Source organism: Nematolebias whitei, chromosome 15, assembly GCF_014905685.2.
Source record: "Nematolebias whitei isolate Nwh7 chromosome 15, NemWhi1, whole genome shotgun sequence".
NCBI lineage: Eukaryota > Metazoa > Chordata > Actinopteri > Cyprinodontiformes > Rivulidae > Nematolebias > Nematolebias whitei.
Window position 1 is genome coordinate 37007778 of NC_056512.1, and position 16109 is coordinate 37023886.

Sequence of the window (16109 nt, forward strand, 5' to 3'; positions counted from 1 at the left end):
TTTCATTGCTAACTGGAGCGTTGATGTTGATCAAACTCTAAACTAAAACTGGAGTCAGAACTTTGTGGTTCTATAGGGAGACCAGCTGACTGTGTTGATATTTGAGCGATGGCTCATTCAGGACAAGGAATTATTTAATTCTTTAAACTTTAGTGAACTTATAAAGAAACTTTCAGACGTCACAGAAAAACAAATTCAGCACTCTTTAATTGTATTCATTCAGTTTAAACAATTATGGTGTAAAATTGTAACATTTTAATAAAAGTTTAACAAGCAAAGAAAGTAAACGAGAATTTTTTTTTTTTTTTTTTTTACGTAAATGTAAAGGAAAGTAATTACAACACAAACTAATCTTTTAATTGAGTTGACATTTCTTCTCATTTGAAACCCCAAATTTATAATCTGTAAATTTAGAGCAGGACCAGTATATTATTCTCAGTGCAGTCATTGTTTGTATACATTTACACATCAGTCTGCTATCATAGGTCATATAGTTAACACAAAGTAGGTGTATAATCTTTATTAAAACCCATCAACAAGTTTATTAGATCTAATCTGCTAAAAAAAAAACACACACGTGCAGTTTAAACCACTTTCTAAAAACTCACCTTAATTTTATAAAAGTTGAGATTTTTATGTATTGTAGTGCGATGTACTTTAAATAAACAAATAGGGACTCTTCTGATGTAAAATTTAGATATTTTAAGCCTAATATATTGACACACACATTTATCTTTAAACATAATTTTATGTTTATCTTTAAGCAACGCTGGAAGATCCATTTTGGCATTCTTCTTGTAACTAGCCACAATTTGATTTTATGTTTCGTTCAAGTAAACTTTATTCTATTTAAGTAACAATCTAAAAGTGTCACACATCCCTAAGTACTAATGCTACATTGTATTTTCAGAAAAGTGCAAGTTTAACATTTCTTTAATCTCCCTCTGACAGACAATACCAGTAACCAGACCTCAACAGAGCTCCAAAAGAGGATTGAATCCTTTACAGGAGGAGTCTTAAACATCTGGCCCAACATCACAGCTCAGCTCGTAACGGTCATCAGGAAGAGGCAATGTCCAGCTTTAAACCTCCCAAGTTTTAACTTTATAAAGTGTCAAATTCAAGTGGTGCATACATCCATTTGTAAGTGTCACATCGTGTAAGTATAAAGGCAGTCGACATTCCTATGATAAATGTTAGAGACACAAGGTGAGGACAAGAAAGTGAAGACACAGGAAGAAGGGGAAGGGATTGGGAGTTACCCCACTTGACTTGATGGTTGTCGGGGTGATTGTGGTAGTTAGGTTGATGCTGTTGGTGGTGGTGTCAGTGGAAGATGGAGACAACAATGTGCCCAGTGACTCCTTCAAAAATTGCTGAAAGTAATTCACTGTTTTAAAGACAAGCACTGGTGCCTGTCGGTTTTGCCTCGTGGAGGTGCCTGAAAATGTTAGCACGACCGCCTGGAACCAGGAGCCGTTCTGCATACACATTAGCGGGTCGCCAGAGTTCCCCTGAAGATACAAAGCAAGATGTTTGTATTAGTTTGCCTTATTTGCCACAAAAACCTGCCTTTGAGACCATATTCATTCAACCTGTCTTTATACAGGTTTGTCTCACTGAGCCTCAAGGACTCGTTTACAAGAGAGACCTGTTTTCAACAAAGAGTGATGACAACAACAAAGACAACAATAGACAAACATAAAGGAAAGCATATAAATTGAAAAAAAATCAATGGAAGAAAATTATATTTAAAAAAAACAGCTACATTATAAAGCAATATAAAATACTAAAAAAAAAAAAAAAAAAACATGTTTGCATTGTTTTTTTCCCAAGAACTTAACAGATGTTTGAAGCCGTTTAGAGAGGTCGAGGTCGAGAGCTTCAAATCTTTCTGCAAGATATTCCAGGAAACAGGAACGGAGTAGGAGAAGGCCATTTTGCCCAATTCAGTCCTCACTGAGGGAACACTGCAGGTAATAATGTTCAGAGAGCGCACGCTGTAACTGCACTCACGCAGAGACATGTAAGAGGAGCTGTATGAAGGCAGCAGATCAAGAAGTGATTTAAAGATGAAAATGTACCAGTGAGAGAGTCTGCGTGAAGTTAATGATGACCAGTTAACCAGTGAATACAGGGTGCAGTGATGAGTACGGTAGTTACTGCCAGTCATGAATCTTAGCACATCATGATAAGCAGCTTCCAACATCTGCAGAGTGCTTGTAGGAGCGTTCCTGTAAATAATGTCACCGTAGTTGATGGAGAGGAGGAAATGATGATGCATGCTCAATAATCCAGGCAGAAAAATCTAAAAAAGTTAAGTCAGGTCCTCTAGACGTTCAAAAAACAAACAAAACAAAAAAAAAAGTTGAATGAACTTTGATGTTTTGAACCACTTCAGACGTGGCTGCTTCAGACAAGTCAAAAGGGGAGAGAGCGGACTCCAGAAACCTTATCACCATCAAACTGGTTGGCCCAGTATGTGATTGTTACTTATGAGACTGAGTTTGTTGTGGCTCTTCGGACTGATGAAGTATTTTGGATGCAAGACAATACGTTTCAGCACAAAGAAACCATCCAGAGGACCGGACTTAACTTTGTTGGACCAATTAATATAAGTTATCTAGCTAAAGAAGCCAGCAGATTGTATTAAATCCTCACTTCATCACAGTCTCCCATTTCCTGATCCATCCAGCTAGCATTCAAGAACAAGATTCCCAGATACCAGGCAGACTAACATGCATGTTTTTGGTTTCAGGCAGACTAACATGCATGTTTTTGGTTTCAGGCAGACTAACATGCATGTTTTTAGTCTGTGGGAGGAAACCGGAGTACCTGGAGAAAACCCATGCAAGCACGAGAAGAATATGCAAACTCCATACAGAAAGACCCCAGTTCCAACCGGGGATTGAACCCAGGACCTTTTTGCTGTGAGGCAACAGTGCTAACCACTGAGCCATCGGGCTGCCACAAGTGGCCATCTGCTTTGACCGGCTGGGTTTGAGAGGACAGGAAGTAGAGAAAAACAGAATGGTGGGTCCAGGTGTAGGTGCAGGTGTACCCCCCATTGGAAGAAAGACAAAAACACATATGATGGATTTAGAAATAGAATATATAAATGACTATTGATATATATATATATATAACATATATACACGTAACTATTCGTATCTTGTGACTATGAACGAGGGTAGGAATGTTGTTTAACAACTAACAAGTAGATTGACACCTTTAACTCTCAGCTACAGTAAGTTATCTTGATCACAATAGGCTGGAACAAATTCTGCATCACTGACAGAAAATTCCCCTGTCAACATCTTTATTATTTGTAACCTGGGAAGTACAGCATGACTTGCTGAAATTCCTTAAGTTATCTTTTCTGTAAGGACATCGTGTGAGCAAAAATTAACATTTTTTTTGAAGATTAGAACCATGACCTCATACTTTAAGGTGTTTATCTAAAAGTGATAACTAGTTGTGTAACATTCAAAAATATACTGGGATTTGTTAAAAAAATATATAGTTTGGACAAAACTGGTGGGTTTTTAAGGGGTGTCCCATTTCACTGTAGAGTATTTAAATTCAAGGATTCAAGGTTCTTTATTCGTTGAAATTGCGTAAAGTGAAGTATTAAAAAATCATTACCGGTTGTGACTTTAATTTATGGGCCAAGGAGGGCAAAGTCTAAAGTTAAAATAGGATTTTCCTTCACATGAAAAATAAACTTTTACTCTATTTGGAACATCCCTTCAGTTTTTCTTCAGTCCATTGATCTTTTGTTCTAGTTCAGTTTAACATAGTCACATAAAAGAAAAATGAACATCAGAGCTGAACGATAGATCCAGTCCTCACTCCGTATCTAAAAGTTAGTCCAGACACACTGACGCAGCTGACTTTGTGATCTTTGAAGTCAGTTTTTATCGAATGTTTCAGTAGCTACTTGTGTCTTCTTTCCGTGAGAGAGGGTAGGAATGTTGTTTAACCAGTAGACTGACAGCTTTGACTTCCTGTTAAGCCGTCTTTACGAGAAAAGGCTGGTACATCACCATTAACAGTACTTAATCTCCCTGTCAACATCCCTTTATGTTCGTTCTTAACTTACAAACTAGGCCATGACATAACTTTTTTCTTGAGGCAACTTTTGAACTTAGTGTGATATTTTTAAGATTAAAGCCATAAATTGATCCTTGAAGGTGTTAATCTGATACCATCGACACAGAGAAATCCTCACTAACCCACCAAATATGTTTGACCATGTATGTATCCAGACACTGTGTGAATTTGAGTAATGATGGAGACTCATGACCAATTCCAAATCAGGCGTTCACTGAGAACGATTCTGACTTTCTGCCAGCAGACAACCCACTTGTTTGATTTGACGGTATGCGTACAGAATGGCTGTTGTGTGCAGAGTTGCAGACAAACTGGTGCCTATACCTCCAGCAGTCACTCTGGACAGGTCTCCAGTCCATCACGTTGGCACATAGAGACAAACAAAACAAACAAGCACCCACACGTGGGGACAAGTTAGAGTTCCTTCTAAAAACTAACATGCTGTTGGTTTGTATGAGGAAACCAGAGCAGAGAAACCCACTTGTGCACAGTGAGAACATGATCAAGCATGAGAGCAAACTCCACCCTGGACAGTAAGATTCACACAAGCGTCTGAAGAAACAGATTTCTGAGGTCAGTAAGTAGTTGATAATCTTCACCTGCTCCAGTGTAAAGAGTGCGGTACAAATGCTGTCACTTATCGACACGTTCCCACAGTCCAGCACTGATGTCGGGAACTCCAGCAGAACCTGTTCGTCTAAAGTTGAGAGAATTAAGAAAGTTATTTCAAATTATTACCTTAACTGGAATTGACATTCATGTTTATTCTAAGACTTTTGGGGTAATTATATCAATCTTTGTGTTTTAGACTCACTTCCTCCTTGCCCAGTGCTCCAACCAGCAGCCCAGCAGGTCGATCCCACCGGGAAGGTTCTTCCGATGTCCAGACAGATGGGCTGGATGTAGTTGTTCAGGACGGGTTGGGCTGACAGCTGAAGAACCGCGATGTTGGACCCCGTCAAGTTGCTCAGGGTAATATTTGTCACATTCAAAGACACCTCAAAGGGGTTTGAGCCGTTCTGCTTCAGACGACCCAAAATGACCGTCCAGTCAGAGGCATTAGGAGAGCTGAGGACAGAAGAGGAAACACAATAGAGTTGAAGAGAGTCTAAAACATTTTACTGGTTTAAAGCAAAAAAATCACCTTTTAGGTTTTGAGTGTTGTGCAATTCACTTGTACAAATCTCTCAAAAGTGGTGTTGTAACACCAGAGTGTATAATTCAGTATCATTTTAGGTTAAAAAAAATCTGGATGGGGAAACATTTACCAAAACCCATGATGTCACAAAATAATTTTCAAAACTCTGATGTTCTAACTTTTAATCTCACCAAGCTGAACTGACTAAACACCAGCCTCAGCTCACCCTGAGAAGCAGTTGGCGTTGGTTAGCACAGAGTTCTCAGTCACCAGCGTCCCACCACACACGTGCTGTCCATTTTTCTGCAGACTCGCCATCCATGGCCACGCACCAGCTGTCACCACCGAACTTCCACCAGAAATACGAGTGTTCAGAGGGGCTTTACCACAGACCACCTCTGGAGAGAGAAACATACAGGTAAGAGAGGTTTCCACCAGTGGTACACATTAGTTTCTGTCCATGAGGCTGACACATTGTCCAGTTTTAAGACTGGGCTTAAGACTTTCCTTTTTGATAAATCCTATAGTTAAGGTTGGCTTGGGTTTTCTGAGCTGTCCCTAAGTTATGTTGCTATAGGCTTAGACTGCAGGAGGACAAACTGACTACACTTTTCACTCTGTTACTGCCTTTACTTACTCTGCTCAACCTGTTTTATATTTGTAATTTTCTCTATCCTAATATGTGTTTTTGTTTTTCAGGTTCACCTGCACCTATATCTGGACCTGCCATTCAATTCAATTCAATTCAGTTCTATTCAAAAATACTTTATTAATCCCAGAGGGAAATTATATGTTGTGGTAACTCATCATCCTGGTTTCATTAATGAGTTGTTATAGATGCTGATGGCTGTGGGCAGGAAGGATCTCTTGTAGCGGTCTGTCCTACAACGGATTTGAAGAAGCTTCTGACTGAAGACACTTTGTTGTTGTATGACAGTCTGATGAAGAGGATGCTGAGGGTTGTCTATAATATTCTTCATTTTATGAAGAATCCTTTTTTGTACAATCATCTCCAAAGGTTCTAGAGGAGCCCCCAGAACTGAGCCAGCCTTCTTTATGAACTTGTTATCATTTTTAAGTCACTTGCTCTGGTGCTGCTACCCCAGCACATGATGGCAGAAGAGATAGCCCTCTCTACAACAGACTTATAGAAGATATGCAGCATCTTGCTGCAAACGTTGAAGGACTTCAGCTTCCTCAAGAAGTACAGTCTGCTCTGTCCCTTCTTGTAGATGACACTGTTGCATCTCCAGTCCAGTCTATTGTCCAGGTGAACTCCAAGGTATTTATACTTCTCCACCACCTCCACTTCTTCTCCCATGATGGAAATAGTGTTGGACCTGTTCCTGATTCTCCTGAAATCTACAATCATCTCCTTTGTTTTGTTCACATTTGTTTTGTTCTGTGTTCGTCTGTCTCTCCTTCCTGTCCTCTCAAACCAGCCGGTCAAAGCAAATGGCTGTTTGTCCTGAGCCTGGTTCTGCTGGAGGTTTCTTCCTGGAGTTAGTGGGAGAGATCATATCTCTCCAGTTTTAGCTTCTCTCCACTGGCTCTCTGTCAAATCCAGAATTGAATTCAAAATCTTACTTCTAACCTACAAAGCTCTCAACAACCTAGCTCCATCTTATATTACAGATCTTATTGTTCCATATTTTCCTAACAGAGCACTTGGCTCTCAGACTGCAGGTTTACTTGTGGTTTATGGAGTTTCCAGAGGCAGAATGGGAGGAAGCGCTTTCAGTTATCAGGCTCCTCTCTTGTGGAACCAACTTCCAGTTTCTGTCCGTGAGGCTGACACATTGTCCAGTTTTAAGACTGGACTTAAGACTTTCCTTTTTGATAAATCCTATAGTTAAGACTCTGGCAGCAGCATTTTGGATCAACTTTTTAAAAGAAGTATTTGGACACCAAAATAGTAAACCATTGCAATAGTCCAGTCTAGACGTGACAAATGCATGAATCAGTTTTTCTTCATCATTTTTAGATAAGATGTTTCTAATTTTAGTGATATTATGCAGGTGGAAGAAGACAGTTCTAGTAACATTTTTATTGTGGGGGATAAAAGACATGTCCTGATCAAAAATAACACCAAGATTTTTAACATTAGAGCTGGAGGACAGACTAATGCCATCCAAGAAGGGTAAAAGACTGAAAAATGTATTCCTATGATGCTCAGGTCCAAAAACTAAAACCTCAGTCTTGTCTGTGTTCAAAAGCAGAAAATTTAGGGTCATCCAGGTTTTTATGTCTTCAAGACATGCTTGTAGTCTAAGTAGCTGATTGGATTCATCAGGTTTCATGGACAAAAATAACTGTGTATCATCAGCATTACAATGAAAATTTATCCCATGCTGTTTAGTAACTTTACCTAATGGAAGCATATACAAGGTAAAGAGTATTGGTCCAAGCACTGAACCATGAGGAACTCCATGACTAACTTTGGTGTATGATGAATTTTCATTATTGACATTTACAAACTGGAATCTATCATATAAATATGACTTAAACCATTTAAGAGCTGTTCTTGTGATTCATATTAATTCTTGTAATTCATATTAACTCTTGGAAGTGTAAATATCACACAATATCAACAAAGAGCTCAAAATACACACAAAAGTTGATATTTTTCACAATCTAAACATGATTGGTACTCACGATTAGGCTTGGTGCTTGGTGGGAGGGTAGTTGTTGTTGTTGTTGTTGTTGTTGTTGTTGCTGTTGATGTGGTCGTTGTAGGTGTGGTTGTTGTATGGGAAGTTGGTGGGCTGGTTGTTGTGGTTGTGTTTGTTGTAGAAGTTGTGGATGTTGTTGATGTAGTAGTTGTGGTTGTAGTTGATGTGATTGTAGTTGTCGGGGTTGTGGGGGTGGTGATTGGTGGCAAGCCTGGACAGGAAACACTGAGGTCACTGTTGGTCCCATTTGATGTAAAAGTAAGGAAGCCCGGCTGGTTGCTGGTAATCTGGGTGTTGATCCATTTTTGGTACTGGGATACCCTGGTGTAGACTCCTGGATAATTTGGCAGGGCACATCCTACTCCAAAGCTCACAATTCCTGACTGAATCCATCGATTACCCTGCTTGCTCACCATCGGACCTCCTGAATCCCCCTTTAAGAGCAGAAACATTTAGTTCAGATCAGGTGAGGAGGAGGAATCTTTGCAAAGAATCAAATCTGATGTTAACAGGTAGGGGTGATCACCTGACAGGAGTCCTTCCCTCCCTCAGATAACCCAGCACAGATCATATTGTTAGTGATGTGGCCCACTCCATAGTTACAGTTACACTGTCTGTTTCCCACAACTGGAAGCTGCACCTCCATTAGGTTTTGAGGTGGAGGAAGGCCCGCTAAGGAGACACAAATACAGTTTATTAAAAAAAGTCAAGGGTGACCTAATAAAGGTTCAGACTATATTACTAAACATAACTGAGTTATGGGCAATTACAATTAATATGCAGAATATTGTCAAAACTTACCACTCTGATAATGCCTTTACTTGGTAAAAAAAAAAAAACTTCTCACTTCTCTGGTGTTTTTCAGGCTGAAATGCTTACAATATAAGACTAATTGGTCGAAAATAAAATCTCAAAATTGTCCAAGGACAGTTAACTTATTTCTCAACTCCTCCTTACCATATCTTGGGAGACCAAGACTTGTCATCATCTTCTTTTGTCTGCTGTTCCCTCTTCATGGATCTCCACAGCAAGTCATCCTCCATCTCACTCTGTCCTCTGCATCCTCTGTCCTCACTCCAACTACCTCCATGTCCTCTCTAACTGTATCCATATACCTCCTCTTTGTCTTTTTCCTGGCAGCTGCATTTCTAACATCCTTCTACCAAGATACCCACTGTCCTTCCTCTGGACATGTCCAAACCACTGTCCCTCCTATGGACATGTCCAAACCACTGTCCCTCTTCTGAACATGTCCAAACCATTGTCCCTCCTCTGGACATGTCCAAACCATCACAGTCTGGCCTCTCTAACTTTATCTCACAGTTGTTCAATCTGTGCTGTACCTCTGATCATCTCATTCCTAATCTTCTCCATCCTTGTCACTCCTAAGGAGAACCTCAACATCTTTATTTCTGCCACTTCCAGTCCTGTCTCCTGTCTTTTTGTCCATATCTATGTCTCCAGACTATACAACATAGCTGGTCTCACCATTGTCCTGTAAACTTTCCTTTGACCTTTGCTGACACCCTTTTGTTACAAATCACTCCTGAAACTTTTCTCCATCCACTCCATCCTGCCTGGACTCTCTTCTTCTCCATTTTAACACACTTCACATTTTCCTGGACAGTGGACCCAAAGTCCTTGAAGTCCTGCACCTTTGTGACCTCTGCTCCTTGTAGCCTCACTGTTCCACTGGCCTCCCTCTCATTCACACACATGTACTCTGTCTTACTATGGCTGACTTTCATTCCTCTTTTTTCAAGTGCATACCTCCACCTCTCCAAGTTCTCTTCCACCTGTTCCCCGTTCTCACCACATTTCACAATTTCATCTGCAAACATCATAGTCCACGGGGATTCCTGCCTGAGCTCATCTGATAATCGGTCCATCACCAGAGCAAACAAGAAGGTGCTCAGAGCCGATCCTTGATGCACTCCCACCTCCACCTTGAAGCTATCTGTCACTCCTACAGCACATCTCACCACTGTCCTGCTGTGCTCATACATGTCCTGCACCAGTCTAACATACTTCCCTGCCACTCCAGATTTCCTCATGCAGTACCACATCTCCTCCCTTGGCACCCTGTCATATGATTTTTCTAAATCCACAAAAACACAATGGAGTTCTTTCTGACCCTCTCTGTACTTCTCCATCAGCATCCTCAAAGCAAAGATGGCATCTGTGGTGCTTCCACAACTCTCTCCTAGATCTTCATCGTGTGGCTCATCAATTTAATTCTTCTTCATTCCTCAGGCATTTTCTAACCCTCAGACATGCCATTGAATGTTTGAGACAAAAACCTCACTGCCATCTCTCCAAGATATTTCCAAACCTCCACTGGTATGTCATCAGGTCCTGCTGCCTTCCCCTTCTTCATTCTTTTCAGAGCTTTGCAGACATATACAATATCTTAGATCTTTTAGCGTATTGTTAGCGTTTGTTTAGCATATATCTTAGTGTATATCTTAGATCCTTATATACTGTTTATTTTCATACTTTATACGGTATTTTTGCTATTTTTGGATGTAACTGGGACGTTGAGTACACAATTTCATTCCACTTCATGTACCACATGTGAGGCAAATGACAATAAAGATACTCGAACTTGAACTTCACCCTCACTAATCTTTCCCACTTCCTGGTCCACAATTTCTTTGACCTCTACTCTTCTTTCTCTTTCATTCTCTTCATTCATTTGCTCCTCAAAAACCTTCTATGTTCCCATCACACTTTCCTCACTTGATAGAATATTACCATTCCTATCTTTAACAAGCCTATCCCTCTATCTCAACAGTCTATATAAGTTATTCTGTTCCTCCTTAGTGTCGAGCCTCCCATACAACTCATCATTCACCTTCTGTTTCACCTTAGCTGCACTCGTCTTTGCTCTACGTTATATCTCATTATATTCCTGTTTCCTCTTTTCAGTCATCTCACTGTCATATTTCTTGTTGAAGTCACCTGTTTGTATTTACAAATATTTCTATCCTTAAGGTGTTTATTTTTGTCTTTCTTTCAATACGTAGGGGGTACAACTGGACCTGTCATTCTTTGTTTATTTCTCCTTCCTGTTTTATCAAACTCAGCCGGTCGAAGCAGATGGCCGGTTGTCCTGAGCCTGGTTCTGCTAAAGGTTTCTTCCTCATGAGGGAGTTGTTTCTTTTCTACTGTCACCTTCATGCTTGCTCAGGATGGGAGACTGTGACAAAGTGAATACTCAACACAATCTGCTGCTTCCTTTGATAGATACCTTTTACTAATTGTCTTTTATAATGTATGTAAAAGTTTTTGTACAGTGCACTGAGACGACTTCTGTTGGGACTTGGAGCTGCAGAATAAACAGTGATAGCTAGATATGGGCACCAGTGACCCCCACGACCCAAAAAGTAAGAAGTGGGTAAAGATAATGGATGGATGGATAGATGACTTTCTTCTTCTCTTCTTTCTTTCTAACCTCTTTCTCTGAATAGCGTCCTGCACTTCACTATTCTACTACCAGATTTCCTTATCATCCATTCTCTGTCCAGCTGACACACCAAGTACCTTCCTACCTGTCTCTCTAATTACTGTTGATGTAGTAGTCCAGTCATTTGTAAGCTCTTTCTTACCACCCAGAGCCGTTAACAGCTCTTCTCTGGATTTCTCACAACATTCTTCCTTCTTCAGCTTCTACCATTTGGTCTTCTTCTCTGATTTTACTCTTTTTCTCTTCTTCACAACAACAGTCATTCAACACACAACCATCTGATACTGTCTGGCTATGCTCTCCCCTGCCACAACCTTAAGGCTCCCACAGACTCGGGCAGTCCTCAGTCCACGGAGGTCTGCACGTACCAGATTAGACTCGAAGCAGACGCCCGCAGGGCATGTCCATGCAAAGATCAATTTTTACGACCATGTAAGCGTACTTGGTGTGGCACAATAAACTGCCCGGTGACCGACTGTTTTGTATGCAACACCAGTGTATTAATATCCTGATGCATGCTCAATAATCCAGATAAAAAAAATCTAAAAAACTTAAGTCTGGGCCTCTGGACAGGTTAAAAAAAATTGTTTTGTTTTTTGAACCCGTCCAGTGGACCAGACTTAACATTTTTAGACCATCCATCCATTTTCTTCTGCTTATCCGGGGTCAGGTCATGGGGGTAGCAGCTTAAGTAAGGAGGAACAGACTTCCCTCTCCCCAGCCACTTGGGCAGCTCCTCCGGGGAAATCCCAAGGCGTTCCCAGGCGAGCCGAGAAACATAGTCCCTCCAGCGTGTCCTGGATCTTCCTCTGGGTCTCCTCCAGGTGGGAGGTAACCGGAACACTTCACCAGGGAGGCGTCCAGGAGGCATCTAAACCAGATGCCTGAGCCACCTCAACTGGCTCCTCTCAACATGGAGAAGCAGCGGCTGTACTCTGAGTCCCTCCCGGATGACCGAGCTTCTCACCCTATCTCTAAGGGAGAGCCCAGACACACTGAAGAGAAAACTAATTTTGGCTGCTTGTATCCGAGATCTCGTTCTTTCGGTCACAACCCAAAGCTCATGACCATAGATGAGGATAGGAACATAGATCGACAGGTAAATTGAGAGCTTCACCTTTTGACTCAGATCTCTCTTCACCACAACAGACTGGTACAGCGCCCGCTTCACTGCAGACGCCGAACCTATCTGACTATTGATCTCTCGCTCCATTTTTCCCTCATTTGTGAACAAGACCCCAAGATACTTAAACTCCTCCAATTGGAGCAGGACCTCCTCCTCAACCCGGAGAGGGCACTCTACCCTTTTCCAGCTCAAGACCATAGCCTCAGATTTGGAGGAACTGATCCTCATCCTGGCCGCGTCACATTCGGCTGCGAACCACTCCAGCGAAAGCTGTAGATCACGACCTGATGAAGCCAATAGGGCCACATCATCTGCAAAAAGCAGAGATGCGATCCTAAGGCCACCAAAACAGATCCCCTCAGCACCTTGGCTGCACCTAGAAATTCTATCCATACAAGTTCTGAACAGAACTGTTGACAAAGGCAACCTTAGCGGAGTCCAACTCTCACTGGGAATGAGCCCGACCTACTGCCGGCAATGCGGACCAAGCTCTGACACCGGTCATACAGGGATCTAACAGCCCGTTTCAAAGGGCCTCGTACCCCATACTCCCAGAGTACCCCCCACAGGGTTCCACAGGGTTCCCCGAGGGACGCGGTTGAACGCCTTCTCCAAGTCCACAAAGAACATGTAGACTAGTTGGGCAAACTCCACGCACCCTCCAGGACCCTGCTGAGGGTGTAGAGCTGGTTCAGTGTTCTACAACCAGGATGAAAACCAAACTGCTCCTCCTGAATCCTAGGTTTGACTATTCACCATTATTCACCTGAACTATTTGACCCTTCTCTCCACAACCCCCGAATAGACCTTACCAGGGAGGCTTAAGAGCGTGATCCCCCTGTAGTTGGAACACACTCATCCTTTTTTAGACCATGTATTAAATTCCCCTTCTACATCCCTGATCTGGTTTAATTGCCTTATCTTTTGTTTTGTTTTTTTACCAAAAGGCAAGTGATCTTTTCCTCCTTGTCCGTTGAAGCCATGACTGAAATTGTGAGAAATGAAGGAATTTGTTACAAGCAAATTAAAATCAGGCCCGGTGTAGCTGCGGGAGAATCTAAAGATTTCCCAGTGGGCTGGTCTGATTTGTGGGCTGCAGGGCCAGTGCTCCCTGCTTTATTTTTTATTTTTTTAGAAATGTTTTATTAACAAAATATGAACACAGAACACTGCTGCCACTCCTCCTGGGTTGCCAGCTCTCGGGTTTTTTTTTTTTTTTTTCCCCAACCCGTCAATCAGTCCAGTAGGTGTGTCAGCAAATGACTAATTGGCGAACTGAATTTGTCCCATAAGTAAACGTCCCTTGCCTGAGGAGCTTGACTGCAGCCAGTCAGGGAGTATGCTCGAGTTATTATTATTATTAGTAGTAGTTTATTTGACAGGGACAATGCACACAAACATAGAACAGAACAAGTATGTGACTGATGCGTTGCACAAAGAGTTTATAACTATAGCTAATTCGCAAAACCAGTCCTTGGTTGGGCATTTCTAGGTTAGGCATTTCTATGAGTATGAACCGTATGCGGACAGTGCCCGCAGTTTCCATGTGAACTGAGGTCCGCCCGAGTATGTGGGAGTCCTTACTTCTTAACAAACAGACCACAGTCAGTGATGATCCACAACTTCTCCTCCACCATAATCCTCAGCACTGGCTCCCCTCAGGGCTGTATGCTGAGCAACTCTCCTGTTCACTCTGCTCACGTATGACTGTGCACCTATCCATCCAGGCTGTCACATTGTAACGTCTGCAGATGATACAGTGGTGGTGGGATGCATCACAAACAATGATGAGTCCAGCTACAGGCAGGAGGTGGAACACCTGGCGAGCTGGTGCAAGGAGAATAACCTTCACATCAATGTGGATGGCCGTGGCCTTTAGAAGGAACACCACCCCCCACCACCCCCGAACATAGGAGGATCTGCGGTGCATGTGGTCTCCAGTTACCAGTACTTGAGTGTGCACCTGAATGACAACTTCAGCTGGGGCAACAACACTACCAGCCTGATCAAGAAAGCTTATCAGAGATTCAACTTCCTCAAGCGGCTGAGGCGAGCTGGTCTGAGAAGCTCAGTCCTCACCTCCTTCTGCAGGTGAGCAGTGGAGAGCATCCTGTGCTCCAGCATCAACGTGTGGCATGGAGGCTGCACAGCTGCAGAAAGGAAAGCTCTGCAGAGAGTGATGAAGGCTGCACAGAAGTCTGTTGGAGTCAGCCTCCCCACCTTCACAGACATTTACACCTCTAGATGCAGGAGGAGAGCCACCTGCATCATGAAGGACCCCGCTCACCCAACACACACACACACACACTTCTTGCCCCGCTCCCCTCAAGAAGGAGGTTGAGGAGTATTAAGGAGCATTAAGTGTAGAACCAGTAGACTGAGGAACAGCTTCTACCCTGAGGATGTTAGACTCATGAATATCTAACCAGGAAACAAGAACGTGAAAAAAATCACATCATGTTGCTGCTGATCTATTTTGTGTTGCTATTTTCATTCGTACTCATATGCTCACACAGCCTCATGTTTGTGCTGCTGTTCAAAGTATTGTGTTTATTGTTTTTATTCTATTAGTGCTTTGCTTAGTTTTAGTTAACACTTTTCTTAGTTCAACATTTTTCAGTCAGGTCATCTGGACAGTTTCTTTTTTTTGTGCTGAAACTTTTCGCCTTCGATCCGGAAGGCTTCATCAGTCAAGGAAACACAACACAAAACTGATTCTTCCCCCAACAGCTTACTCCAAAGTGGAACAAACCAGTTATGTTGGTGCTAAGATGGAAAATGTTGGATTGTATACCTGGATTACTGAGCATGAACTTTGTTGTTTTCAACCAGTTTGACACGCCTGTCAACAAGGAAGAGGGCCGGCAAATGAAGGAGGGGGCATGACAAAGAGACCATCTTAGCACCAACTTAACTGGTTTGTTCCACTTTGGAGTAAGCTGTTGGGGGAAGAATCAGTTTTATGTTGTGTGTTTCCTTGACTGATGAAGCCTTCCGGATCTAAGGCGAAACGTTTCAGCACAAAAAAAGAAACTGTCCAGATGACCTGACTGAAAAATGTTGGATTGTATACCTGGATTATTGAGCATGGATTTTGTTATTTTCTTAGTTCATATCTTAGATCTTATTACTGTTCTTCTTTTAGATTTTATTATTGGATGTAACTGGGACCCTGTTTACACAATTTCATTCCACAACATGTACCACATGTGGTGTGACTGACAAATAAAAAAACTCTGACTCTGACTCCTTCTACGTTCAGACACATCACCCTATCTGAAACTATTTTCACTTCTACTACATTCTTTGTCAACTCCTCCTTCAGGACTACCCCTACTTCATTTCTCTTTATATCCACACCATGGTAAAACAGTTTGAACTCTGCTCCAATGCTGCAAGCCTTTCTGCCATTGCACCCACCCAGAAGGCTTCCGGACAGGGATTTGAACCAGGGACCTGCTCGCTGAGAGGCAGCAGCTCTACCAGTTGTGCCACCATGCTGCCCACACTAAGCACTAGTAGCATAAAAAAAAAATTTACGCCGAACAGTAGCACGAACATGGTGAGCAGATGTACGAAGGAACACAGCAACAT

At 42.0% G+C, this 16109-nt stretch overlaps 1 protein-coding gene across 1 annotated transcript in view; it reads right to left on the minus strand.

Moving 5' to 3' along the window:
- Window positions 1–1196: 1196 nt before the first annotated feature.
- Window positions 1197–16109, minus strand: part of LOC119421190 (transmembrane protease serine 9) — a 25486-nt gene continuing 10573 nt past the window's right edge. The window contains exons 5-10 of the mRNA XM_037688573.1: window positions 8450–8595; window positions 7907–8357; window positions 5478–5649; window positions 4928–5181; window positions 4713–4810; window positions 1197–1514 (exon numbers count right to left, since the gene is read on the minus strand). Of these exons, the coding sequence (XP_037544501.1) occupies window positions 1197–1514; window positions 4713–4810; window positions 4928–5181; window positions 5478–5649; window positions 7907–8357; window positions 8450–8595 (1439 nt within the window). The remainder of the gene's footprint in view (window positions 1515–4712; window positions 4811–4927; window positions 5182–5477; window positions 5650–7906; window positions 8358–8449; window positions 8596–16109) is intronic.